Source organism: Salvelinus namaycush, chromosome 11 (genome assembly GCF_016432855.1).
Source record: "Salvelinus namaycush isolate Seneca chromosome 11, SaNama_1.0, whole genome shotgun sequence".
Classification (NCBI taxonomy): domain Eukaryota; kingdom Metazoa; phylum Chordata; class Actinopteri; order Salmoniformes; family Salmonidae; genus Salvelinus; species Salvelinus namaycush.
The window spans coordinates 10,400,491-10,425,654 of NC_052317.1; the positions used below are offsets into that span (position 1 = coordinate 10,400,491).

The 25,164-nt window shown below is 43.2% G+C and overlaps 2 protein-coding genes and 1 pseudogene across 2 annotated transcripts; 1 reads left to right on the forward strand and 2 right to left on the reverse strand.

Moving 5' to 3' along the window:
* Positions 1-10,924: 10,924 nt before the first annotated feature.
* On the reverse strand, positions 10,925-12,976 carry LOC120055691 (relaxin-3-like). The gene is made up of 2 exons (XM_039003584.1): positions 12,790-12,976; positions 10,925-11,217 (listed from the first exon to the last, which is right to left on the reverse strand). The coding sequence occupies exons 1-2, from the start codon at positions 12,974-12,976 to the stop codon at positions 10,925-10,927; spliced, it is 480 nt and encodes a 159-aa protein (XP_038859512.1).
* Positions 12,977-17,342: 4,366 nt separating this feature from the next.
* On the reverse strand, positions 17,343-20,663 carry LOC120056273 (annotated as a pseudogene).
* A 2,415-nt stretch (positions 20,664-23,078) lies between these two features.
* On the forward strand, positions 23,079-24,807 carry LOC120055504 (40S ribosomal protein S28). Its single transcript, XM_039003368.1, has 4 exons — positions 23,079-23,154; positions 23,446-23,493; positions 23,930-24,054; positions 24,683-24,807. Exons 1-3 carry the CDS (start codon positions 23,116-23,118, stop codon positions 24,050-24,052), a joined length of 210 nt encoding a protein of 69 aa, XP_038859296.1. The 5' UTR covers positions 23,079-23,115; the 3' UTR covers positions 24,053-24,054; positions 24,683-24,807.
* Positions 24,808-25,164: the final 357 nt, after the last annotated feature.

A 25,164-nucleotide genomic window follows, 5' to 3' on the forward strand; every position in this document is an offset into this window, starting at 1 on the left:
GGCGCTGCCAAGTGAAATGGCATCACGTCGGGAGTTATTGCAGCATACGGAGCGATAGCATCACTGTAGAGTAAACATAGAGGCAGCGAAAGAGAGAGAGAGCATAGTATCACAGTTAGGATACAAAAACAAGGCAATAGTGAGCACCCTGTTAACCATGTCAGTGGTTGTGGAGAGAGCCGAGGATAATAATGGCGTCAGCCACATCACAACAACAATACTCGAAGAATACCCCTCACTCAGTCCTCCCTACCTTATTGGCACAGAAGGATAAGAAGACTGGAAGGGACGCCACCGCATTGCTGCTGTCAGATAGCTGTTACCTGTCAGGTAGTTTGCAATCAGTGGCTATGGAGGAGAACATAAAAGGATGCTATTTACATAAAGAAGATTGGGACATTGGTCTATCGCATTACACCTGTGCGTAAGTCAGTCAGGGCAAGAGCGTCTGCTAAACACATCAGATGTAACGTATCCTATAGTTGATACAGCATAGGGCAATAGCATCAGATGAGTCTTGGGGCAGCGAGGAGCGATTGCATCACGTTAGAGCAAAATAGGCCTGCAGTAACAGTAGTCCGCCGCTCCCATACTGCCCTCTACCAGCTCAGTCTATTAGTTCAGCATCACTACCTCCCAGTGGCCAAGGTTATCGTAAGGCAATGATAATGTCTTAGATGTGTGTGTGGACGTGTTTAACTATTCTTGTGGGGACTTCTGAATAGTATAACAAAAGTATGACCAACCGGGGAGATTTTTTTTTTGTCCCCACGAGGTCAATTGCTATTTCTAAGGGGTTTAGGGTTAAGGATAGAATTAGTGTTAGGATTAGAATGACGTTAAGGGTTAGGGTTAGGAGCTAGGGTTAGGGTTAGGGTTAAGGTTAGGTTTTTGGGTTAAGGTTGGGGTTGGGGTTGGGGTAAGAGTATGGGTTAGGGTCAGGTTTAGAGTTAGAGTTAGGGGTTAGGGAAAATAGCATTTTGAACGGAACTGAATTGTGTGTCCCAACAAGACTGTGTTTGTGGGTGTATATGCATGTGTTCCAGCATTGTGCTGTCACGTTGTTCGTAATAATGATGGTCGGACCAAGGCGCATCGTATGTTGAGTTGCACATAATTTTTATGAATAAAGTGAAACATAAGCTAAGACAAAACAAATAAAGAATAAACGAACCGTGACGACAATGCAGTGCTTAACAGGCAACTAAACATAAACAATATCCCATAACCCACAGGTGGAAAAAATCTACTTAAGTATGATCCACAATTAGAGACAACGATAGCCAGCTGCCTCTAATTGGGAATCATACCAAAACCCCAACATAGAAAAAACAACCTAGAACCCCACATAGAAAATATAAACTAGACTAACCCCCCAGTCACGCCCTGACCTACTCTACCATAGAAAATAAAGTATTTTTATGGTCAAGATGTGACATGTGCTGACCTGATTAACTGGACATAATGACTTGCATATGGATGAACAGACTATAGGGCCAGAAGGGATTAAGGGAGTACAGTTAATTAATTGACTTTGGTCTGTAGCGGTAGTGGGGGGGACTATAGTCTATAGTGTAAAGTAATAGGGTCGAAGGGCTACTTAGACTTATGGTACGGTCCCCGTGCACCAAGTCTCTTCATCTCCCCCATTACAGTACCTCACCACTGGGATCTATACAAGTACACCAAAAAAGGAATTATTAGACAATTGTGCGATGATTCCCTCCACCCATTTCCATCCTCAAAAAATATTGCTATTGTATAAATGTCACATCAAAAGTGTATCTGGACATTACGAACTGTATTTAACCAAATGAAGTGGATTCATAAATCCCTGGACATTGGATGGTTGAGCAGGCAGGGACGTGGGCAACTCGTCTTACCGAGGGACCCAACAAGGCCACTGTTATCTTCCTGTGATCACGACGTGTCACGACCAGCCACAGCCCACCATCACTCACCAGAGGCCATCCTGTAAACTAGTGGGCACCGTCATCCACTTGATCATTTCATTGTCACTTCCTTCCGATTCTAAGATACTCGTCTTGCATGACACCAAGTCCTTCTCAGACTGCTGCAGTCCTAATATGGACACCGTAGCAACGGTTTCATCTTGCACTGTATGATGTGTTTCATCTTTTTATGCCTCTTGCAAGACGAACCCGATGCTGGGCTAAAAAAAGATCCTGATATAACCCAACAATAACCCATTCGTATGATATGAGCCAAAGATGTTTTCAACTTCTAGTGTTTATTAGGTGTTATATAAGGCACAGATAATACAGTCGTAACACCTCCAGTCATCAGTGCATATCAAAACAGCCTGAGACAGGGCTGCAGGTAAAACTGTCCCACTCTGCTGTTCTGCACCTGAGGAGGAGATTCCCTAGGGAGGCATGATCACAGGAGGTTTCTGCTGCAGCTGTCACTGGTCATGTCTTTTAACAGTCACCACCGAACACAGAGCCCAGGTAGAGAGAGGAGAGATGAATTTAGTACACTTTGTGTACCCATATATGCATTCCAACATGCTTGCACATACTCTACATGTTTACCTAGACAGACACACACACACACACACACACACGCACTTCTAACGTTTCTAACCAAGACACTTTTACTGTTGGAAACAAGAGTCCTGTGAGTCATTTCATTTACATGAAAATTGACACCCACCATTCCAACGTACTCTCCTGGCTCGTGTGTGTGTGTGTGTGTGTGTGTGTGTGTGTGTGTGTGTGTGTGTGTGTGTGTGTGTGTGTGTGTGTGTGTGTGTGTGTGTGTGTGTGTGTGTGTGTGTGTGATAGACCGTGGGCACTAGGAGAAGATGCTATTCTCTAATGCAGCCTTCTTCAACTCTAAAACTTGGGCAGCGTTATAGAGAGTTTCCATTCATTAACATTGTAAGTTTAGAACCTTCAGTTCTCTCTCAAGAGTAAAAACGTGCAGAGGTAGTCGTCTAAATCAAATCAAACTTTATTTGTCACATGCGCCGAATACAACAAGTGTAGACCTTACAGTGAAATGCTTACTTACAAGCCCTTAACCAACAGTGCAGTTCAATAAAGAGTTAAGAAAATATTTACCAAATAAACTAAAGTAAAAAAATAATAAAAAAGTAACACAATAAAATAACAATAACGAGGCTATATACAGGGGATACCGGTACCGAGTCAATGTGCGGGGGTACAGGTTAGTCGAGGAAATTTGTAGGGGTGAAGTGACTATGCATAGATAATAAACAGCAAGTAGCAGTGTAAAAAATAAATGGTGGGTGGGGGGTGTCAATGTAAATAATCCGGTGGCCATTTGGTTAATTGTTTGGCTGACTTGGCGCTCCTGTACCGCTTGCCGTGCGGTAGCAGAGACAACAGTCTATGACTTGGGTGACGAGTCTTTGACAATTTTTTGGGCTTTCCTCTATCAAGGCAGTTTAACAGCTATCAAAAGCTATTTAATATTGTGTTCATTATGAATAATTACTGGCTATACTGATGATTATCTTATAATCAGATTGGAGATTTTATCAGGAAGAGATCAAGTATCTGAAGGTAAATGGCACCGTTATATGGATTGTAGAAACAAACTATAGACAGAAAGGACATTGGTAGCAATTAGATATAGAAGTGACAGAATGAGCTCAATATCTGGCAAATCAGTGGTTCTCAGTCACTCACTATTTGGTAAAATAAGAGAAACTATAATAGTGAAATGCAGACAACGCAATGTTCATATACAATAGATATCTGATGCCCTCTGGTGGTGGACAACACACTGCAAACACACTACTTGCCTTTCCAACCCCAACGGTCACGGCTAGAAGAGATACCGCGTTTGTCAAATGAACGTAAAAGAAATCTGGCGTTCATTTGACAAAATCTGGAGACATTCTAGCCATGACCCAACCCAACCAGTATTGGTTGTGGACGGTTAATCCCATTTAATATCACTCATTTCAGGACATGACAAGAAATTCTCAATATATTTGTTTCTCTCTCAAGTTAATCAACCCTGCAGGAAATGCAGTAGGCCTAATATATAGGGTTCAATTTACATAATTACAGGTTACTCCCCAGAGGCACCCCCATTAGTGTTGAAATATAAACATGTGCACCCCTATACAATTTTGGTTCATCCCAGAATTTATAGGGCACCTTCAAAAGTCAATGTGCAATTTTAACCGCAACTGTGGGCAATCAATGTGAACGGTGATCACTCGATATTAGGCTTATTGGATGGATAAATTCAGCGAGTCAATAACCTACTACGGGAGGTGAAAATAAAATGAGATTTTTTTTTAAATTTAACCTTTATTTAACTAGGCAAGTCAGTTTAAGAACAAATTCTCATTTACAATGACGGTCTAGGAACATTGTTGTTCAGGAGCAGAATGACAGATTTGTACCTTGTCAGCTCAGGGATTCGATCTAGCAACCTTTCAGTTACTGGCCCAACGCTTTAGCCACTAGGCTACCTGCTGCCCCTTTTAACAACTATCCCCTGGTTTTAAGCCAGGAAACCAACCATCTGTCTTTTCCCAGCCACTTCTAATAGACACCAAAATAGAGCTCACCAGCTTGCAGTCTTAAAAAACAGAAATGATCCACCTCTGCTTCATTCAGAAATTCCTATGAGCAAAGGAAGGAATAGGGTTTTGGGATAAACACCGAAAATAAGGTCGGAGGTTAACACAGGCTGAGGAGATCTTATATGTTTTGTTCTATGAGATAATATCAGTCAGTTAACATGACCTTTGCAAGTTATGAATCCTTTAATGTGCTTCATGTGCTTTTTTTATTACGTAAATGCTTCAAAATTCACAAAAAGTGATGTCTGCTGATGAAGATTATCTCATACAACAAAACGTACAAGATCTCCTAAGCCTGTGTTTACCACAGACCTTATTTTCAGCGTTTATCCAGTAGGCGTTGTCCAACAAACCATGGCCGAGTTAGTGCCTACATAAAGACACCATTCCTATTGCTCTGTATACAGGTAGTGTCACGACTTCCACCGAAGTCGGTTCCTCTCCTTGTTCGGGCTGCGTTAGGTGGTCGACATCACTTGCTTTCTAGCCATCCCGCTCCATTTTTCATGTATCCATTTGTTTTGTCTTGTTCCTTGCACACCTGGTTTTCATTCCCCAATTACACTACATGTATTTATTCCTCTGTCCCCCCCCCCCCCCCCATGTCTTTGTGGAAGATTGTTTGTGTGTTACATGTTTTTTTAACTCACTAGGCTTGTGTTTGTTTTTTCCCGTGTTATTTCACGAAGCCTGTTTTGTATACATTTGATGTGTTGTGACTGTTTTGCGCGTTATACACTTTGCCTTGTTGGCTGGAGGTTTTTTGGACGCAACTGCAGTTGCGTCAGTCTGTATATCTCTCATGCCGAAATAAAGTGTGAGCCTGTTCACAATTCTCTGCTCTCCTGCACCTGACTTCAGCACAAGTACGCACACGCCTGACAGGTAGGCTCCAACTTGTTTCCCATTCATCCGGCAGAATTGAATTATTGTACATTCTAGCTAACCCTAACCCTTTCTCTAACCTTAGTCTAATTCTCATAACCTGATACATTAATTGTCCTAAACTGCTGCATAAGTTCTCCTAACCTGCTACGAAAGTCACTTCTGCTGTACTCCATCTAGTCAAAACCGGCAGGCCTGCCCACAGAACAGCGTGTTTCCAATAACACGATACCATATTATTCCAATTGATCAAATAAAACAACATGGGAGATTTCTTTGATTGCAATGATTATGACATGTATTACTCTTCTTTGTCATACAGTTCCAGGTTGTGAAGGCAGTGATTGTACTAATGGGGGCCCAAGGGGACTTAATTAAGCTTGTTTGCATGCTTCCCAGTCGAAACAGTTTGCGCTAATATTATGACTACATTTTGTGACGTTTTTGGTGTTCTGTGGGGGTTTTTTTTCAGCTGTTGTGCACATAAAAAATGTCTTAAGGCAAGTCGAAGTTGGGCAGCCGATCTCTACACCGCTTCATCAGTGATTGGTCAACAGTAGGGGTGGGAACTATGGACTTGATTCTGTCATTCAACAATGAGAGAAGAGAAATTGTAGAAATAGGTGGGGTTTAGCCATATAACTTTGTGGCTGTGGTAACTAGTTTTCATCCACATTTTTTCACTGCACCAAACAGTTTAGCTAGATGTAAAATTGCGCGACTAAGACCGCCAAAGTTATTTCCAGATTTCTTGATTTATCTTAGATTAATTCAGACTATTTTGAAGAAGTGTTACTGGGTTTCTTGTTGCAACGGTGGCTCAAGAAGGACAAACAACAGTAATATTGCGTTTTTTCAAGCGAAGGTCTTTAGGGAGTCTGCGAGCACAGACGTTCGCTTCACCTAGCCAAGTTCTATATATGGGACGCCTTTATAGCCTTCCCCCTTGGGTTCTCAGTTGATATGGACCACATCTGGCTAATGTGAACTACAATCTCGACCCTATGTTTTAACGTTTAGAAACACTATTAAATCCTCGCTAGCGTTACGGTTTTTGAAACCTTGCCTGGTGCAACTTTGCTAAACTGCATACAGTAAGTTTATCTTTTGTATTAAAAACAGTATTTCTTGCTCACATGGAAGTTCCAAATGTTTCCAAAACTGTATTGCAAGCGATGCGTATTCGCATATAGACAGCATTTGGGCTGCATTGGTGTAATGCAATGGAATTGGAGATTCACGGTTGATTATAATTTAACTCAAATTAGCCAATAAATATGGTATAAATGAAAGGATACAGCAAGATACAAATGAAAGGACACGGTACGATTGACATGGTTGAAAACTGTATCTGTAGGCCTGCTTTGTAACGATTGTTCTCCTCCTCGTCTGAGGAGGAGCATGGATTGTACCAAAACGCAGCTGGTGATGAATACATGTTGATTTATTAAACAAGACGAACACGAAGCGCACTTGAATAACTACAAAAACAACAAAACGACGTAGACAGACCTGAACATGAGAACTTACAAAAACACGAAGAACGCACGAACAGGAACAGCTTAAACAAACGAAACAGTCCCGTGTGGTAACAACACTGACACGGAAGACAATCACCCACAAACAAACGGTGTGAACAGCCTACCTTAATATGGTTCTCAATCAGAGGAAACGTCAAACACCTGCCCCTGATTGAGAACCATATAAGGCTAATTTCCAAGGAACCTAAACATAGAAACACATAACATAGACTGCCCACCCAGCTCACGTCCTGACCAACTAAACAAAGCTAAACAAAGGAAAATAAGGTCAGGAACGTGACAGTACCCACCCCCCCCCCACCCCCCAAGATGCGGACTCCGGCCGCAAAACTAAACCTATAGGGGAGGGTCTGGGTGGGCATCTGTCCACGGTGGCGGCTCTGGCTCTGGACGTTTTCCCCACCCCACCATAGTCAATCCCCGCTTCCGTAGCCTCCTCCCAATGGCCACCCTCCAAATTAACCCACCTGGATTAAGGGACAGAACCGGACTAAGGGGCAACACCGGAATGAGGGGCAGCACCGGACTGAGGGGCAGCACCAGACTGAGGGGCAGCACCAGACTGAGGGGCAGCACCAGACTGAGGGGCAGCACCAGACTGAGGGGCAGCACCAGACTGAGGGGCAGCTCCGGACTGTCTAACGGCTCTGGCTGGTCATGGCTTGCTGACGGCTCTGGCTGGTCATGGCTGGCTGACGGCTCTGGCTGCTCATGGCTGGCTGACGGCTCTGGCTGCTCATGGCTGGCTGACGGCTCTGGCTGCTCATGGCTGGCTGACGGCTCTGGCTGCTCATGGCTGGCTGGCGGCTTTGAAGGCTCAGGACAGACGGGCGGCTTTGAAGGCTCAGGACAGACGGGCGGCTTTGAAGGCTCAGGACAGACGGGCGGCTTTGAAGGCTCAGGACAGACGGGCGGCTTTGAAGGCTCAGGACAGACGGGCGGCTTTGAAGGCTCAGGACAGACGGGCGGCTCAAACGGCGTTGGGCAGACGGGCAGTTCAGGCGCCGCTGGGCAGACGGCAGACTCTGGCCGGCTGAGGTGCACTGTAGGCCTGGTGCGTGGTGCCGGAACTGGAGGTACCGGGCTAAGGACACGCACCTTAAGGCTAGTGCGGGGAGCAGCAACAGGACGCACAGGACTCTGGAGACGCACAGGAGGCTTGGTGCGTGGTGCCGGAACTGGTGGTACCGGGCTGGAGACACGCACCATAGGGCTAGTGCGTGGAGGAGGAACAGGGCTCTGGAGACGCACAGGAAGCCTGGTGTGTGGTGTAGGCACTGGTGGTACTGGGCTGGGGCGGGGAGGTGGCGCCGGATATACCGGACCGTGCAGGCGTACTGGCTCCCTTGAGCACCGAGCCTGCCCAACCTTACCTGGTTGTATGCTCCCCATAGCCCGACCAGTGCGGGGAGGTGGAATAACCCGCACTGGGCTGTGTTGGCGAACCGGGGACACCATGCGTAAGGCTGATGCCATGTATGCCGGCCCGAGGAGACGCACTGGAGACCAGACGCGTTGAGCCGGCTTCATGACACCTGGCTCAATGCCCAATCTAGCCCTGCCAGTGCGGGGAGGTGGAATAACCCGCACCGGGCTATGCACACGTACAGGAGACACCGTGCGCTCTACAGCATAACACGGTGTCTGCCCGTACTCTCGCTCTCCACGGTAAGATCGGGAAGTTGGCGCAGGTCTCCTACCTGACTTCGACACACTACCCTTTAGCCCCCCCCCCCCCAAGACATTTTTGGGCTTGACTTACAGGCTTCCTACCGCGTCGTCGTGCTGCCTCCATTCGCCGGTATCCCTCCTCACACTGCGCCAGAGAATCCCAGGCGGGCTCCGGCCTTCTCCCTGGGTCGATCGCCCACCTGTCGATCTCCTCCCACGTAGTGTAGTCCAGATTTTGCTCCTGCTTCCGTGCTGCCTCCTCATACCACCGCCTCTCGGCTTTAGCTGCCTCCAGCTCTTCACGAGGGCGGCGATATTCTCCAGGTTGTGCCCATGGTCCTTTACCGTCCAGTATTTCCTCCCATGTCCAGAAATCCTGCGATCGCTGCTGCTGCTTTTTCCCATGCTGCTTGATCCTTGGTTGGTGGGTGATTCTGTAACGATTGTTCTCCTCCTCGTCTGAGGAGGAGCATGGATTGGACCAAAACGCAGCTGGTGATGAATACATGTTGATTTATTAAACAAGACGAACACGAAGCACACTTGAATAACTACAAAAACAACAAAACGACGTAGACAGACCTGAACATGAGAACTTACAAAAACACGAAGAACGCACGAACAGGAACAGCTTAAACAAACGAAACAGTCCCGTGTGGTAACAACACTGACACGGAAGACAATCACCCACAAACAAACGGTGTGAACAGCCTACCTTAATATGGTTCTCAATCAGAGGAAACGTCAAACACCTGCCCCTGATTGAGAACCATATAAGGCTAATTTCCAAGGAACCTAAACATAGAAACACATAACATAGACTGCCCACCCAGCTCACGTCCTGACCAACTAAACAAAGCTAAACAAAGGAAAATAAGGTCAGGAACGTGACATGCTTGGTGTCTATCACTGCCAGTTCCACCTGTTAATTAGTGACCGGCACCATATTGCCATTAACCCCCTGAAATGCTACTCTGCTGGTGAAATACAGGTAATCACCATGGGTCACAATAAAACAAACAAAAAATTGGTTTCATAAAGATTTATTTTTCTCAAATGTTTTCTGTACATTTCATACAAAATTATTATGCATTCCATAATATAATTTCAACACATTTTATTTTGGTTCAAAATGGCTCTAACACCATCTGAGCTGACATAATATTACAGTAACCATATGTTAGCCCCTATTCTACAGGCTAAATGTTCCACTATATAGTGGCATCTGTAGTGCTTATCATATCTGATGGAATATTAGTAGGACACCCCCCCACAAACACACACACACTGTGCGGAGCTGAAGGGGTTAAAGGGATTTGTGTTATGGTGTCATAGTTGGAGCACTTGGCCCAATCCGATTCATCCTTATCAGAGAGTCAACTGGATTCCGTGTCTATTCAGACCGAGTATGTATTGGGAGCTGTAATCTGGCTACTGCCATACAGACTTTTGAAGGGATTTTCTCTGCCTTTTTCACTGATGATTGTAATGAGAATGGAAATTGCTTCAAGTGGAGTGAGAGGGCAGGCTGATCATTTGATATTTACTAGAGAGGGATGCTCTGTGGGAGTGATGCCTTCTCTGTGATACATGGATCGATTGCATTTCTACTGTATAGCACATGTCGCTATAGGTTTCAAAGCACTTAACATGGCATGGAGCTCGCAACACATTGTGGAGAAGTGAGTGGTTATTGTCCCTGTTTGAAGTCAGAAAAGCATGGTTTGCATAAGACAGACAAATATTAAGTAACCACCACTCACCGATGATCTTCAAAAGCTTTATTACATTGTGATTGAAGATGAACAGGAATGTTTCTTGACAACTCTCATTTGGCATTTTCTGTTGTCCTTCATTGTGCAGGTGAGAATCAAGTATAATATTAATATGATAAATAATACTTATTATTATTATAAATAAAGCCTCTTTCGACAACATTCTTTTTGTCTTGATTTTGTCATTACACAAGTCATTCCACAACAATATTCTAATGATTAGATTAACACACAATTCATGATATCAAGAAAACAACATTAACATTTTAGTAAAGCATTTCAGTAGAACTAACTGCATTAGCTCTAATGCAAAGGTTTGGCAACTGCAAACTGGCCCTTCAAACATCCCAACCAATGTAAATTAACCTGATTTTAACCTATTCCATCATTCCAATGGCTAACCAAGCAATGGCTGACCAACAATTCCTTGTGAAATGTTACTCTTGTCTAGCATTAGCTTTAGCTTAGCAATATTGGACCAGCTCGCTCATGGTGCAGCCGGATCGGCAACACACCCCAGCAGGCCCCACGTCTCGGCGGGTACGGGAGGACACGGTGTACCCCAGAGGGACGGTTGAAGGCTCCATGTCTCCCTGGACCTGTGGAGGTGTGCTGGGAAACCCTGGATGGGTCTGCTGGTCTTCTGTCATACTCTCTGTGGAGTCCTGGTCATCTTGCTGTGTCACCACATCTTCACCAGTCTCTGAAGTCCTCAGGTTGGCAAACTGATTGCTGTTCAGCCAATCCAGAGTTACCCCTGTAGAAGGAAAAAACAAAATTAAGTATCATTCACAATTTAGGCAGATGTCAGCAGAGGTGTCATGCCTATAGGGGGTACAAGGGCACATGCCCCCTCAGAATTGAATTTGTTATTTTTATTTAACCTTTATTTAACTAGGCAAGTCTGTTAAGAATACATTCTTATTTACAATGCAGTCTACTCCGGCCAAACCCGGGACTCCCAATCACGACCGGTTGTGATACAGCCTGGAATCGAACCAGGGTCTGTAGTGATGCCTCCAGCACTGAGATACTTAGACTGCTGCGCCACTCGGGATTTGTCCTGTTTTGACATTTTGTAGATGTTAAATGAGTTACTAAACTTAATTTTTAAGCCCATGTTTTATCAAAATTGTTTATAAAAATATCTGTCAGTGGTATTTTGCGGAGGGGGCACTCTGGCTGGAACCCCCTACTCGAAGTGGTTACTTCGAAGGTGCACCACGGAGCAAGAAGAAGAGTTAAGAGTGACACACAGGGTTTGATTTGATTTTAGCAGTCGGTGATGGGCAGCACTCGCAGGAGGTATGTTTGTAAATTAATTTGATCAAGCTATGTAGCCTATTCATTCCTTCTTGATGAATAAATAAAACAAAAATGTTTTGTTGTTTCTCTGAAATACTACCACCTAGCAATTTTATAAAGTTGGCTTTAGCTAGCTAGCCAGATAGTTATAAGGTCGGGAAATCGGGAACCTATCAATCAAATTAGAGTAGATTGTCTAACTATCTTAGCTATCTGCTGGAAGGTTGCTAGACTTTAGCAACCAATTACTAAATGTACTGATTAAGACTCACATTCCTTTCAATCTTTTAACCAGATTTTGCAGAGATACAGAGTAAACATATTTAGTTTCTTTTAAAAAGGAACCACCAGTCAGGAGGATACAGACAGCTCAAGTGGTAAGCTTAGATATGCAGAGAAAATGCTTGTTTTAAATGTAATCTGGCACGCTAAGTGTTAAAATATCATGATATTACTGTATTAATTATGACTCCATGATATGTGCCTGTATTGATGATATGTGTTATGATCCCATGTACTGTTTTGTAATTTGTATGTAATATCTTAGGCATGTTATTGCAGTACATTGAGATGTGGGATTTACAGTCAGAAGGACACCCTCATTAAAATGACAATGGAACAGGTAAAGAAGATAACCTATGCAGAAAAAAAGAATGATGATTATGGCTCTGTTTCAGGTGATTGAAAAATGCTCAATTCTACAACTTCCGTAATGGTTCTCGGGAGAGGTTCTCCAACTCCATCCTCATATACTTCGTGCTTTGGATGTCAGCTTGTTTGAGAAGAGGATTCCATTTACCCCCAACCTCCATTCTCGTCCCACTGGGCACAGACGTCAATTTAATGTCTATGTTGATTCAACATTGAAACAATGTTGATTCAACCAGTGTGTACCCAGTTGGATGCGTTTCAGTATAAAAATACATGTATGCCTTTCGGATTCAACTAAACTGAACTCCAGCACAAACAGCAGCATAATAAACATATGGAAACAAGTTATTAGGTCCTTGAGAGTTGTACTCACTGTGGTGGCTGACGGGGTGTTGTCCAAGCTCCGGAGTGGAGCGCCTCAGTCTGGAGCTCCCACACGATGTGACTACCATACGGATAAACTCTCTCCCACACAGCTTCACCCTGACATCCTGCCCGTGGGTCCCATACACCCCAACCATGAGAACTACCACAAGAGACACAAGACACTTAGCATCCATGATGTCGATGAGGAGGTTTACGCCCAAGTAAATCCAATCGATGCAGCAGGTATGGTACGATGAGGTGAGGAGGGATGTGATGTGTAGCTTGTGAGAGCTTCCTAGGGCCTTATATAGTGCCCTGCTGTCTATTCCAGGCCGGGATTCTCGTAAGGAGCCATTCGCCCTTGGCCAAGGAAAAGGATGTCCTGATCTTGAGATCACTACATGTAAAAGAGAGTTCCCCTCAAGGCTGGAACTCTCATTTGAGATAAATACATGTCAAATGGTGATCTATAGCATGGGGATTATGAACTGGGGTTAGTGGTGCAAGTATAGGAAAATTAATACTTCCAGGTGATCTGAAATTGTTTTTCCTTTTCATTATAAAGATTTAGTTTACTCATATTCAAGAAAAGCCTCTTATGGCCCCAAAACCATAGGGTGATCCATATATTGACCTGATGGATAATAAATCAGACTTTTGTTATAGGTAGCCCAGTGGCTAAGGAGTTGGACCGGTGGCTGAAAGGTGGCTGGTTTGAATCCTGGGCCAGGCGCTGAGAAAAAGGGAGTGAGTGGAAGACTCATTTCCATTGTTCCCTGTAACATATGGACAATAAAGTTGCTGTGTTGTGTCCTACCATTATGAAATATTTCATTATCTAACCCCGATGAGCCTCTACTGTGAAAATATGGCACATAACTTACTCCATAAATCTTCACATTTAGGGAGTTTTTATTTTTTGAAAATGTTGATATGTGTATGTATTCTCTGTGATTAGTTTGCATATTTCCTTTGAGAAGTGTTATTTACCATCTGTGGCTATGTGTCTGGACTTATCTAGAAGAAGGGGAGCTAATAAAATCAGGATGCAGGTGCAAAACAAAGTCAAGGATAACGACTTACCATGCGCATTCATACCACAGCTTCATATTTCAAACATTTGTTGAATACGCACATTATGCGGTACTTGGCATTGAGCTTCAGCTACATCTTGTTTTGTTCGCCTTAAAATAAAATATGCAGACAATAAAATTCAAAGTGCATCATATCTAGAATAGCAATATCAAGGAGTCCCATGGTGGAGTCACAGCCGTCACACGGACTCCTTTCACAGTGTGTGTGTGTGTGTGTGTGTAGCCTTGGGTGCATTCCCTGTCTTTCCCTACTTGGCTCCAGGTTGACACTAGAAGACACTTTAATTGATGTTGAACATGCAGGTTGGCATTTTTCGTAATGAATCTTGTTCTGGAGGCAGCGCTGCAGACTGGTCACTAGCTGGCACAGCCACAAAGTCATAAAATCAGATTTTAAACCTAACCTTAACCACACTGCTTACTCTAATGCGTAACCCTAACCTTAAATTAAGACCAAAACAGCACATTTTTGTTTTCATGAGTTTTTACAATATAGTCCATTTTGAATTTGCAAATTGGCCATCTAGCGGAAATCTCTCATTCATGACAATAGATTGACGTTGCTAGCTGTCAAGGAGGTGGACAGCTGGGAAAGTGAAATAACCTTTTGTTTATCAATCACATTCTATTATATCTGAAATTATTATGATTTAAATTAATGTCATATCAGAGAGCGCACAATGTTTCAATTTGTCACTTGTAGCTTAATATTCTGTCTGTAGTTGTGTGAGAGACACACATTTCAACCTTGAATATAGATTTAATTATTGTCAAATACGTTTTACCAATGTAGAGCAGAAAGTTGTTTTGTTTGTTATTTAAATCAAACCTCGTATTATTATTTCCCACACAGATGTGCAGTTGTTTTTTGTAGTTGGCTTCATCTTTCCATATTATCACTGATTAACTAGTTGTGGTAACATGTTATAGTTAACCCCCTAGAGTCGATTGATGCACAATCTAAGTTACATAATTAAAAAAATCCCCATCAAAATATGTCAGTTAAAGCTAGAGGTATCTGTTTCTGTAGCACTTCTGCATCTGCGGTGAAAGGTGTCAGCGCTAGAGCAGTGTTTGTCAGACCATGAGACATCCCGGAAATCAGTCTACTCATGAAAACTTCTGTAGCATCCGAACGGTTTGACCTACAAACTATTATCCCTCTATGGAAAGCGGTACCGAAAAAATGAATGAAGGTATGATGGTAGTTTTGTACCTACCCCAAACATTGGTTAAATATGCGTAAAAAATGTATAATACATTGTATACAGTACCAGTCAAACGTTAGGACACACCTACTCATTCAAGGGTTTTTCTTTATTTTTACTATTTTCTACATTGTTGAAAAATTGTAAAGACATCAAAACTATGAAATAACACATATGGAATCATGTAGTAACCAAAAAATTAGATTCTTCAAAGTAGCCATCATTTGCCTTGATGACAGCTTTACACACTCTTGGCATTCTCTCAACCAGCTTCATGAGGAATTATTTTCCAACAGTCTTGAAGGAGTTCCCACACATGCTGAGCACTTTGGCTGCTTTTCCTTCACTCATTTGGGTTGAGGTCGGGTGATTGTGGAGGCCAGGTGGAAGCCAGGTCATTTGATGCAGCACTCCAGCCCTTACACAGCCTTACACAGCCCTGTCGTGTGGAAAAACAAATGATAGTCCCACTAAGCGCAAACTAGATGGGGTGGCGTATCACTGCAGAATGCTGTGGTAGCCGTGCTGGTTAACTGTGCCTTGAATTCTAAATAAATCACACAGTGTCAACAGCAAAGCATCCCCACACCATCACGCCTCCTCCGCCATGCTTCATAGTGGGAACCATACATGCGGAGATCAGCTATTCACCTACTCTGCGTCTCACAAATAGGTAAAAGACGAATACCAACCCTACCTTGTCACAACACAAAAAAATCCACAAATTAACTTTTAACAAGGCACACCTGTTAATTGAAATGCATTCCAGGTGACTACTTCATGAAGCTGGTTGAGAGAATGTCAAGAGTGTGCAAAGCTGTCATCAAGGCAAAGGGCGGCTACTTTGAAGAATCTCAAACATTTGTTTAACACTTTTTTGGCTACTACATGATTCCATATGTGTTATGCGCCATAGTGGTGGCTGCATCATGTTATGGGTATGCTTGTAATCGTTAAGGACTGGGGAGTTTTTCAGGATAAAAAAAAACGGAATGGAGCTAGACACAGGCAAAATCCTAGAGGAAAACCTGGTTCAGTCTCCACCAGACAATGGGAGATGAATTCTCCTTTCAGCAGGACAATAACCTAAAACACAAGGCCAAATCTACATTGGAGTTGTTCAACAAGATGACAGTGAATGTTCCTGAGTGGCCGCGTTACAGCTTTGACCTTTATTCTACTTGAAAATCTATGTCAAGACCTGAAAATGGTTGTCTAGCCATGATCAACAACCAATTTGACAGAGCTTGAAGACTTTTGAAAAGAATAATGGTTAAATGTTGAACAATCCAGGTGTGGAAAGCTCTTAGAGACTTAACCAGAAAGACTCACAGCTGTTATCGCTGCCAAAGGTGATTCTAACAGGTATTGACTCAGAGGGGTTGAATACTTATGTAAATTAGATATTTCTGTACTTAATTTTTGATAAATTATCTAATATTTCAAAAAACATGTTTTCAATTTGTCATTATGGTGTATTGTGTGTAGATAAGTGAGAAACAACCAATTTAATAAATTTTGAATTCAAGCTGTAACAACAAAATGTGGAATAAGTCAAGGGGTATCCAAACTTTCTGAAGGCACTGTAGTACTGTCTATTTGAATACATTTTAAGTATAGTATAGCTTTAACTGATTATTGCCCATAATGTAGAGATTTAGGGTAGTGCTTAGTACCATGTCAGAGTTGGGTTCAGTTCTACTATACTGTAAATATTGTAGTTTTCTAATACATTTCAATTCATTAGTTGAATGTTCATTTTCTGACTGGAACTGAGAAGCAACTACCTACTGAAAGTATCACCAAACTGCAATAGTGTATTTTACCACGTTATAATAAACTAAGAAGGCCTAATTTCATGTGCTGATTTCAATATTGACAGCCAGCACATTTGATAGATATTTTAGACCTACTTAGGCCAAAAAACAAATGTTTATTAGTAAACACTCCAATGGATGCAGTCCATCCCTCAGCTCCTATAGTGGTTTGTGCAACGTTGCCTAATAAATGTTGTTCATTACACAATTATAGGCATGAATGCCTGATAAAAAAAGTTGATTCCGCTCAGCTTAGCTGCATCAGGTTGCTATTCTTAGAAACCGATCCCGATGCCTCCTCTGCCCGACGTTTACTTTCCTACAGCCTCAGGCTTAGAACATTGTCAGAGGCAGATGGGGTTTCCAGCGTGAGGGCGAGAAAGGCATTTAAGGTTAGTAACCAGCATTGGCGTTAGGATCTCACTCAACACCCACACGGTTCTAATTCCTGCTCGGATGGTACGCGGTGTAACGATTGTCAGAGCCGTCCGAAGGCTGTGGTTCGAAGCAGCCATCGAACTTTCGCCGCAAACGTTTCTTGATCCGAAAGGTGCGTACTCTTGGGCCTGTGGTCTGGGTGTACTCCTGGGCCTTGAGCTTGGTGTAGTGGTCGGAGAACTTGTTGAAGAGGATTGAGATGGGCATTCCATTGAGGATGATGCCAAAGGAGATGCAGCCAAATGCCACGCAGCGACCCATATAGGAGATGGGCACCACGTCACCATAGCCCACAGTGGAGATACTGACCTGTAGGACAAAGAGGGAAATGGTGTTGTGTTGTTAATCTCAAAGAACATCTCAGTAAAAGCCACATACTATACAGGACACCCTGGTTTCTTATGCTGAGAGAATATACTGCATATTTCCACTTGAATCTGGATTCAACCAAATGAAGGAGCCTAGGTAAAGGAAACAAGCCCACACCAAACTCCTCAAAACTTGCAATATTTTCTGCGCAGTATAGGTTTAAAAAAAAACATTATTAGCCCTTCTTAAAAAAAAACATTATCACACAGCACTTGGGAGTAAGCCTGACATTAATCACTGGTCTAGGTCATGATTATAGTTGATGTTAGTTACAGATGTTACAGATGTTAGTTACAACACTAATCATGAACAGTATGTCAGGTACGGAAACAGTTCTGGGAACAACAAAGACTTACAATATGATACTGAGAAATTCAAAACAGAAAAGCATTTTTGTCATGAAAATCTTGTTATGCCTCTTTCCTCATGATGAAAGTTAACCACAAACAGGAAATTGATCCTTTATGTATACTGCCACTGGCTACATCAATTGAGAGTTCAAATAAGAGGTAAATGCCTGAAAAAGCCATTTGCAAATACAATATATATACACAAAAGTCTGCGGATTCGGCTATTTCAGCCAAACCCGCTGCTGACAGGTGTATAAAATTGACCACACAGCCATGTAATCTCCATAGATAAACAATGGCAGTAGAATGGCCTTACTGAAGAACTCAGTGACTTTCAACATGGCACGGTCAGTTTGCCAACTGTAAGTGCTGTTATTGTGAAGTGGAAACGCCTAGGAGCAACAACGGCTCAGCCGCGAAGTGGTAGGCCACACATGCTCACAGAATGGGACCGCCGAGTGCTGAAGCGCGTAGCAGGTAAAAATCGTCTACCCTCAGTTGCAACACTCACTACCAAGTTCCAAACTGCTTCTGGAAGCAACGTCAGCACAAGAACTGTTCGTCGGGAGCTTCATGAAATGGATTTCCATGGCCGAGCAGCCACACACAAGCCTGAGATCACCATGCGCAATGCCAAGCGTTGGCTGGAGTGGTGTAAAGCTCGCCGCCATTGGACTCTGGAGCAGTGGAAACGCGTTCTCTGGAGTGATGAATCACGCATCACCATCTGGCAGTCCGACGGACTAATCTGGGTTTGGCGGATGTCAGGAGAACGCTACCTTCCCCAATGCATGGTGCCAACTATAACGTTTGGTAGAGGAGGAATAATGGTCTGGGGTTGTTTTTCGTGGTTCGGGCCCCTTAGTTCCAGTGAAGGGAAATCTTAACTCTACAGCATACAATGACATTCTAGACTATTCTGTGCCTCCAACTTTGTGGCAACATTTTGGGGAAGGCCCTTTCCTGTTTCAGCATGACAATGCCCTCGTCCACAAGGCGAAGTCCATACAGAAATGGTGTGTCGCGATCGGTGTGGAAGAACGTGACTGGCGTGCACAGAGCCCTGACTTCAACCACATCGAACACCTTTGGGATGAATTGGAACATCGACTGTGAGCCCGGCCTAATCGCCCAACATCAATGCCCACGTCACCAATGCTCTTGTGGCTGAATGGAAGCAAGTCCCCGCAGCAATGGTCCAACATCTAGTGGAAAGCCTTCCCAGAAGAGTGGAAGCTGTTATAGCAGCAAAAGGGGGACCAGCTCCATATTAATTCCCATGATTTTGAAATTAGATTTTTGATGAGCAGGTGTCCACATACACTACATGACCAAAAGTATGTTGCTAAAATAGAAGTGGCATACCATAGGAGAAGAACTGAAACATAGAGCATATTGTACAGAAGACAAAACATAAAGAAGATGGAGTTGTTTACTCACAGCGGCCCACCACCAAGCGTCAGGTATGCTGCTGAAGGGGGTGCCTGGCTGGTCCAGCTCCACAAAGTGCATGAGGGCCGAGAAGGTGAAGATGCCCAGGATAATGAACAGGAAAAGGCAGCACACCTGCTTTGAGCACTGCCGGATGGTGAAGCCAAACGCTTGCATGCCCGTGGAATGCTTGGCCAACTTGAGGATGCGGAAGATGCGCATGAGCTTGACCACCTTGAGCACCTTGCTAACCTTGCTGACCCAGGCCATGGTCTTCAGGTCCTCCTGGGCACTGGCATCATTTACGTCTGTGAAAATCTCAAAAATAATCTGGATGAAGTAGGGCATGACGGCCAAAAGGTCCACAAAGTTTAGAGCACTTTTCACAAAGTCTTTGATGTCACAGGTGGTGAGCAGCCTCAATAGGTACTCAAAGGTGAAGAATACGATGGAGACGATCTCCACACACTCCATGTAAGTCTTGCCGTAGATGGTGTACTTCCTCAGCTCCTTCACCGTGTTGAGGGTCATCGCCACAATGGAGATGAGGACGAAAAGATTGGAGAACACGGCGATGCCCTTAGCCACTAATGAGGAGTAAGGGTTCTCCATCAGGTCCCAGAGGGCCTTGCGGAACCCCCCCCAGGAACATGGTCTTGAACATGGCCTCCTCGCCCCCGTGGGCCGGCTTGATCTCGTCGATCAGCTCCTGGTTGACCTTCAGGCCATCTTTGATCTCATCCACCTTTTCTTCAAACAGGATGCGGCAACACCTCGGAGTGTCCCTAATGCGCAGACCCCAGACGTTCATCTCCTCCTCAAAATTGAGCGGGCATAGACTCTCCATCACCCACATGACATTACTGCAGCAGAAGTGGAAGATGTAATGGAAGAAAGTGGTGTCCCGGTCAAAGAAGAACTAATTTTTGCGGACCGAATAGTCGTCACAGAGTGTCATCCTCTTCATAGGATCGGTACAGAGGGCCAGAGAGCCAATCCTGGTTTTTGGGTAGAGGAGAACTAGGTGGATTGGGAATTGAAAGACTTTCCCACTGACATTGATTGTGAATATGTTGGATTGTCTGGCGACACATTTTTCTTTCTCCCTTTTCTTCTCTGGCCTTTTCTCCTTCAGAACCACTGTCTGAGGAGCAGGGCTGCCTAGGTAGTCCATAGACGTCCATGCTTTCACAGAGCTTTCCTGCCCAAAAGGGAAGGTAGTGTCTGGTTCCTCTGCGCTCTGGGATAAGCTGGTGTTCAGCTTCACACTGGCAAACAAACTGGAGCGCCACTTTTTTAGGTGGCAAGGGTTTCTTGAAGGTTGTTCCATTGGAAATCTATGAGAAGAAAATAAATCTTGCTCACCCAGTGAAAGTTAAGTCATTAAAGAAAGACATTACCAGTAAATCCAATATCCCACACGTTTTTCATTCCTCGAAATGAAGAATAACAAAAGGATGATTTTCTTCATCCTTTTCTTCCAAATTCAGCAGGGAGAGGAAAAGCTATGCCGTGTTTGATTGGACGTGCAAGACGATCTAGAGCATGAGTTGGGGATTCATCCTCCTCACTGATTCTCTCATTTCATTGCTGTTCTTTCTATCCTAACAGGAGTTAAAAATACTGTCAGTGAGGATTAGTGTTGTGATTTAAGGATTTGGTGCTGGGAGGAGGGAAATGCAGAGCAGAGACAGCAGTCGTTCATTTGTGACAGGGCTATTAAAGGCTTACAGGTACATGCAATTCAAACTGGACAGAAAGGAATCACAGTAAACAACCTCACGTATACCTTCATATCTATGCATTCATTCCAACCTCCATCATTTCACATTAATCCCATTGGTTGCAATTTTATCGTGCAGATCAATTCCCCCTTATTTCCACTGGCCTATAGACAGTATTTCTACATTAAAGTAGCAATCTGCTGTTACTACATCCATTTTTGGACCTAATAAATTAATGATATGTACCCATTGTTTCTTGAAGAACATAATTTATAAATGCCTCGTGAGCATAGTTCAACCCCAAAATATAAGCTTGTTTTACTCCAATGTTAGTAAACAATGTAAATGTAATCTCTGCCCTTAACCTTGTTCTGAACACCTCCAAAACAAACGTCATGTGGTTTGGTAAGTAGAATGCCCCTCTCTCAACCGGTGTGATTACTACCTCTGAGGGTTTAGAGCTTAAGGTAGTCACCTCATATAAGTACTTGGGAGTATTGCTAGACGGTGCACTGTCCTTCTCTCTGCACATATCAAAGCTGCAGCTAAGGTTAAATCTAGACTTGGTTTCCTCTATCGTAATCACTCTCTTTCACCCCAGCTGGCAAACTAACCCTGATTCAGATGACCATCCTACCCATGCTAGATTACAGAAACGTAATTTATAGATCGGCAGGTAAGGGTGCTCTCCAGCGGCTAGATGTTCTTTACCATTCGGCCATTAGATTTGCCACCAATGCTCCTTATAGGACACATCACTGCACTCTATACTCCTCTGTAAACTGGTCATCTCTGTATACCCGTCGCAAGACCCACTGGTTGGTGCTTATTTATAAACAATTTTAGGCCTCACTCCGCCCTATCTGAGATACCTACTGCAGCCCTCATCCTCCACATACAACACCCATTCTGCCAGTCACATTCTGTTAAAGGTCCCCAAAGCACACACATCCCTGGGTCGCTACTCTTTTCAGTTCGCTGCAGTTAGCGACTGGAGCGAGCTGAAAAAAAAACACTCAACTGGACAGTTTTACCTCGATCTCTTCATTCAAAGACTCAATCATGGACACTTACTGACAGTTGTGGCTGCTTCGCCTGATGTATTGTTGTCTCTACCTTCTTGCCGTTGTCTTTGCCCAATAATGTTTGTACCATGTTGTGTTGCTACCATGCTGTGATGCTCCCATGCTATGTTGTTGTCTTAGGTCTCACTTTATGTAGTGTTGTGGTGTCTCTCTTGTCGTGATGTGTGTTTTGTCCTATATTTTATTTTTATTTTGTATTTTTAATCCCAGCCCGTCCCCGCAGGAGGCCTTTTGCCTTTTGGTAGGCCATCATTGTAAATAAGAATTTGTTCATAACTGACTTGCCTAGTTAAATAAAGGTTAATTAAAAAAAATAATAATAATAATTAAACATCCTTCAAATTTTCATTGATAGACACATTTTATTGATAGACTATATTTGTAAGTGCCATTACAAGTGCATTTGTTTTGTCTAGTCCTTCGAAATTCAACTTTATATTGATGTGAGACTCCACACTGCTTTAATTAGTTTAGCGGGCTTTGTCTTTGCGATGAAAATATACCTATAAAATAATATATATTTTTTATGCAACTATAATTAGAAATCAAAGGCATCATACTGATTATTCATCCCCCCATCCGCCTATTTTATGGAGTGGAATGAACCACAATACCGGAACCGGAAATGTACATTTATTTTAATAATACTATGTTTTTAATCCAGGGAGATGTATTTTTGAAAGCATATCATACATAATATGAAATAATAGAATTATAAAGTGCGTAAATGTATTAAAAATTGAAAATATTTTGGATTACAGTTTGAATATATACCGTATTCTCACCACGTGACTTCCTTTCCAGTCAACCTGACAATATGGATGCCAGCCGCGTGCAGCCGATCAAGCTTGCAAGAGTAAGAAAACGCAATCATATTTAAGAGACTTTCAAGATATTAATGTGTACATTCGTAAATACTCAGTGTTTCATTTGAGCTAATTTAAAAAAAGTTCCTGCCACGTTTATACTTGAAAGGAGCATCATAGCTTGGTGAGCTGCGCGTGCTGGAAGTGCTAAATTACAGCAACCATTAATTTATCTAGCTTAAAACTCGCTGGGTAATTTAGCTGAAAAACAGGCACTCTTACATCCCACGTTACCTCCGATGTGTAGTTGGCTAACTAACCGTTTTACACTCCTTCTCCAGGTCACCAAGGTGCTCGGGAGAACTGGTTCCCAGGGACAGTGTACCCAGGTATGTGTTACTGAAACGCTAGTAGTATTAGCTAACTTGATAGCCAATCAGATAATCAATATTGATGGTTAGCAAAGTTAGCTTGCTAATGGTGATGTATTGTGCACTAACTAGTAGTCCTTGATTCCACGTCTGTTCTTCTGGCTATACCACATGCTAATGTATAAGTATCCTGCATAGTTAGATTGGTTGTGGCAAAAGGTCACTAAATTAGCCAGCTAACATGTCATGGTAAAACAAAGTAGGTAGCTAATCAATGACAGATGTGTATCCCAACTGTCAATACATTGAAATGCAATTTATTAATAGAAATGCACTAGTTTTAACACTTGGTGTGATCAGATATATTATTTAGGTCCTTGGTTCTGTGTTATGGAATCTGTAAACAGTGTAGTGTGTGGCTGTTGCATGTTCTAATGTATCCTGTCTGTCTCAGGTCCGTGTGGAGTTCATGGATGACAGCAACCGGTCGATCATCAGGAATGTGAAGGGGCCGGTCAGAGAGGGTGATGTGCTGACACTTCTGGAGTCTGAAAGAGAAGCCAGGAGGCTGCGATAAAGGTGTGGGCCATACTATTGTCCATGTCAAGCAGGGCTCTCCAACCCGGTTCCTGGAGAGCTATACTCCTGTAGGATCACTCCAACACCAGTTGGAACTCACCTGATTAAGCATATCAACCAGCTAATTATTCGAATCAGGGTTGGAGTGAACATACAGGATCGTAGTTCTCCAGGAACAGGGTTGGAGAGCCCTGATATTAAGGCAGTCATGTGTACTCCTAGACAGTAGTTGGGTGGGCATGTTTTTGCTTCAGCCTGATTCAGTTAATCGTGGTCGTGAGGAGCAGTTTAGGAATCAGGTGTGTCGAAGTAGGGCTGGAATGCAATCCTGCAGGAGGGGTGCCCATTCCTGAAGTAGCTTTTGGTGTGAAAATCTAAGGGAACTATAAACCAATGTTGCTATCAATGTCCCTCAAGGGAAGTCAACCACTCACCACGGCCTCTAAAAGTATTACTTTAGGGTATAAGGTAAATAATTGTGTCGGTGGACTGGGAAATCATTCGGCTCTACTTCCACTTGTATGTAATCCCAGGAATAGGTGTCAATTGTGTCCTTGGGTCTGTTATTTTGCTGTTAAAAAAATGGTACGTGCATAAATGTAATGAATTCCCACATCTTTCCTTGCAGTGCCCGGCCAAGTTGTGAGATGCCAAACCAACGCCTGGGGTGCAGACGCCCCATCAGTTCATCTGCAATGGCCCCACATTTCACTTGTGCAGTTTAAGAAAAAATAAAAATGTGTTCAAGGTGAAGATTTGTGTTTTTCTTGTTCAATGACCAATGTGTGTAGACATGTTGTGGACCAAAGTTAACTGTAATGGTAGTTTATTTTAAAGTACTCTAAATGGATGCCACCTGTCGCGTTGATGATCCTATTTTGAACATACAATTCCCACCTACTGCTGCTAGGTAGGCTAAACTGCTGAAGTAGAACCTTAATAGGTTTGATTTGAATGATTGCTCTCCTTTTGTCAGAAGAGAAGCATACAGAAATGTACTGTACAGGGGGACAAAGTAGCAGCGGTGTACTGATTCGGTCATCACTGGAACTAAATGGTGTGCTGCTAATGTACAGTGTTTGGAATGCTCACCTACATTTGCTGAATTTT

Bases quoted from the DNA above. Each gene is read 5' to 3' on its own strand.
- LOC120055504 (XM_039003368.1), top strand. From the start codon at position 23,116: ATGGATGCCAGCCGCGTGCAGCCGATCAAGCTTGCAAGA. The intron at 23,155-23,445 runs GTAAGAAAACGC...CTCCTTCTCCAG, and splicing joins AGCCGATCAAGCTTGCAAGA to GTCACCAAGGTGCTCGGGAG. The intron at 23,494-23,929 runs GTATGTGTTACT...TGTCTGTCTCAG, and splicing joins CCCAGGGACAGTGTACCCAG to GTCCGTGTGGAGTTCATGGA.
- LOC120055691 (XM_039003584.1), bottom strand. From the start codon at position 12,976: ATGGATGCTAAGTGTCTTGTGTCTCTTGTGGTAGTTCTCATGGTTGGG. The intron at 11,218-12,789 runs GTGAGTACAACT...TTCCTTCTACAG, and splicing joins ACACCCCGTCAGCCACCACA to GGGTAACTCTGGATTGGCTG.